Source organism: Chaetura pelagica, unplaced genomic scaffold, assembly GCF_000747805.2.
Source record: "Chaetura pelagica isolate M959 unplaced genomic scaffold, ChaPel_1.0 scaffold31, whole genome shotgun sequence".
In the NCBI taxonomy this organism is placed as follows: Eukaryota; Metazoa; Chordata; class Aves; order Apodiformes; family Apodidae; genus Chaetura; species Chaetura pelagica.
Genome location: NW_009952481.1, coordinates 1,712,420 through 1,713,331, shown reverse-complemented (window position 1 = coordinate 1,713,331; position 912 = coordinate 1,712,420). Strand labels below are relative to the sequence as shown.

Genomic DNA, 912 nt, shown 5'->3' with positions numbered 1-912 from the left:
CTGGGGCTGCCGGGGGGGGGGGCCTGTGCCACCGACAGCCCGTGTCCCAGTGTCGTTTCTCGTCGTTTTCAGGGAAGAAAGCTCGTACTTTCGACCTCGAAGCCATGTTTGAGCAAACGAGAAGAACGGCAGTGGAGAGGAGCAGGAAGGTCTTGGGTAAGGGATGCGGGTGCAGTCAGGCACTGCCCTTCAAAACGAGTTTTGTTTTTCCATCTTGGGGTTGTGTCTAAAGCGTCTCAGGCTGGCTGTGTAGAGAATAAAAAACAAATGCAGTTCTGTTCATGGAAGCCAGTCCTAAACAGTCTGGGGCACAGTAAACATTGAAGTTGTTCATCTCTGTGTGTTGTCTGAGTGTGTAAGAGCAGTGTCCATGTGCACATTCACATATACAAGGGATTCCAAAACTTGATTTGGGTCACTTTTTCTGTGCTGGCTGATTCTGTGTTGGGAGCAGTTTCCTGTTTGCTGCTGGTTCAGACTGAGCTGCCCTCCCTCGTTGTGCTGGTTTGGTTTTGTGGGCTTTTTGGTAGCCAGGAAGGGGCCCAGGGGTGGCTCCTCTAGAAGCTGCTAAAAGCTCCAGCCAAAGCTGAGCCTTTAGAGGGACAGAAGATGTGCCTCTGCAATTAGCATGCAAAAGAACTGGTATAAGACCTGAGCAGAGAGCGAGGAGAAAAGCTGAGCTGGAGAGGTGAAGCAGTGCCAGGGTGGAAATCCCAAGCTTGATCAGAAAGAAGAGGGAAGAAGTTCCCCTGCAGACTATGGTGAGGTGACAGGCTGCTCCCCCCTGCATTCCTGAAGGCACCAGGATGGTGAATGTGGACTTGCAGCCTGTAGATTTGGATCTTCAGCCATGGAGGACCCTGCGCCAGGGCAGGTGACTGCTCCTGAAGCAGCCTGTGACTCTGTGGGAAA

General features: G+C 52.3%; 1 protein-coding gene across 1 annotated transcript in view; it reads left to right on the top strand.

Annotated features, from left to right (window-relative positions):
* The window catches only part of WDR70 (WD repeat domain 70), a 133,413-nt gene that overhangs the window by 1,788 nt on the left and 130,713 nt on the right, over positions 1 to 912 (top strand). The window contains exon 2 of the mRNA XM_010008752.1: positions 39 to 156. Within this exon, the coding sequence (XP_010007054.1) occupies positions 39 to 156 (118 nt within the window). The remainder of the gene's footprint in view (positions 1 to 38; positions 157 to 912) is intronic.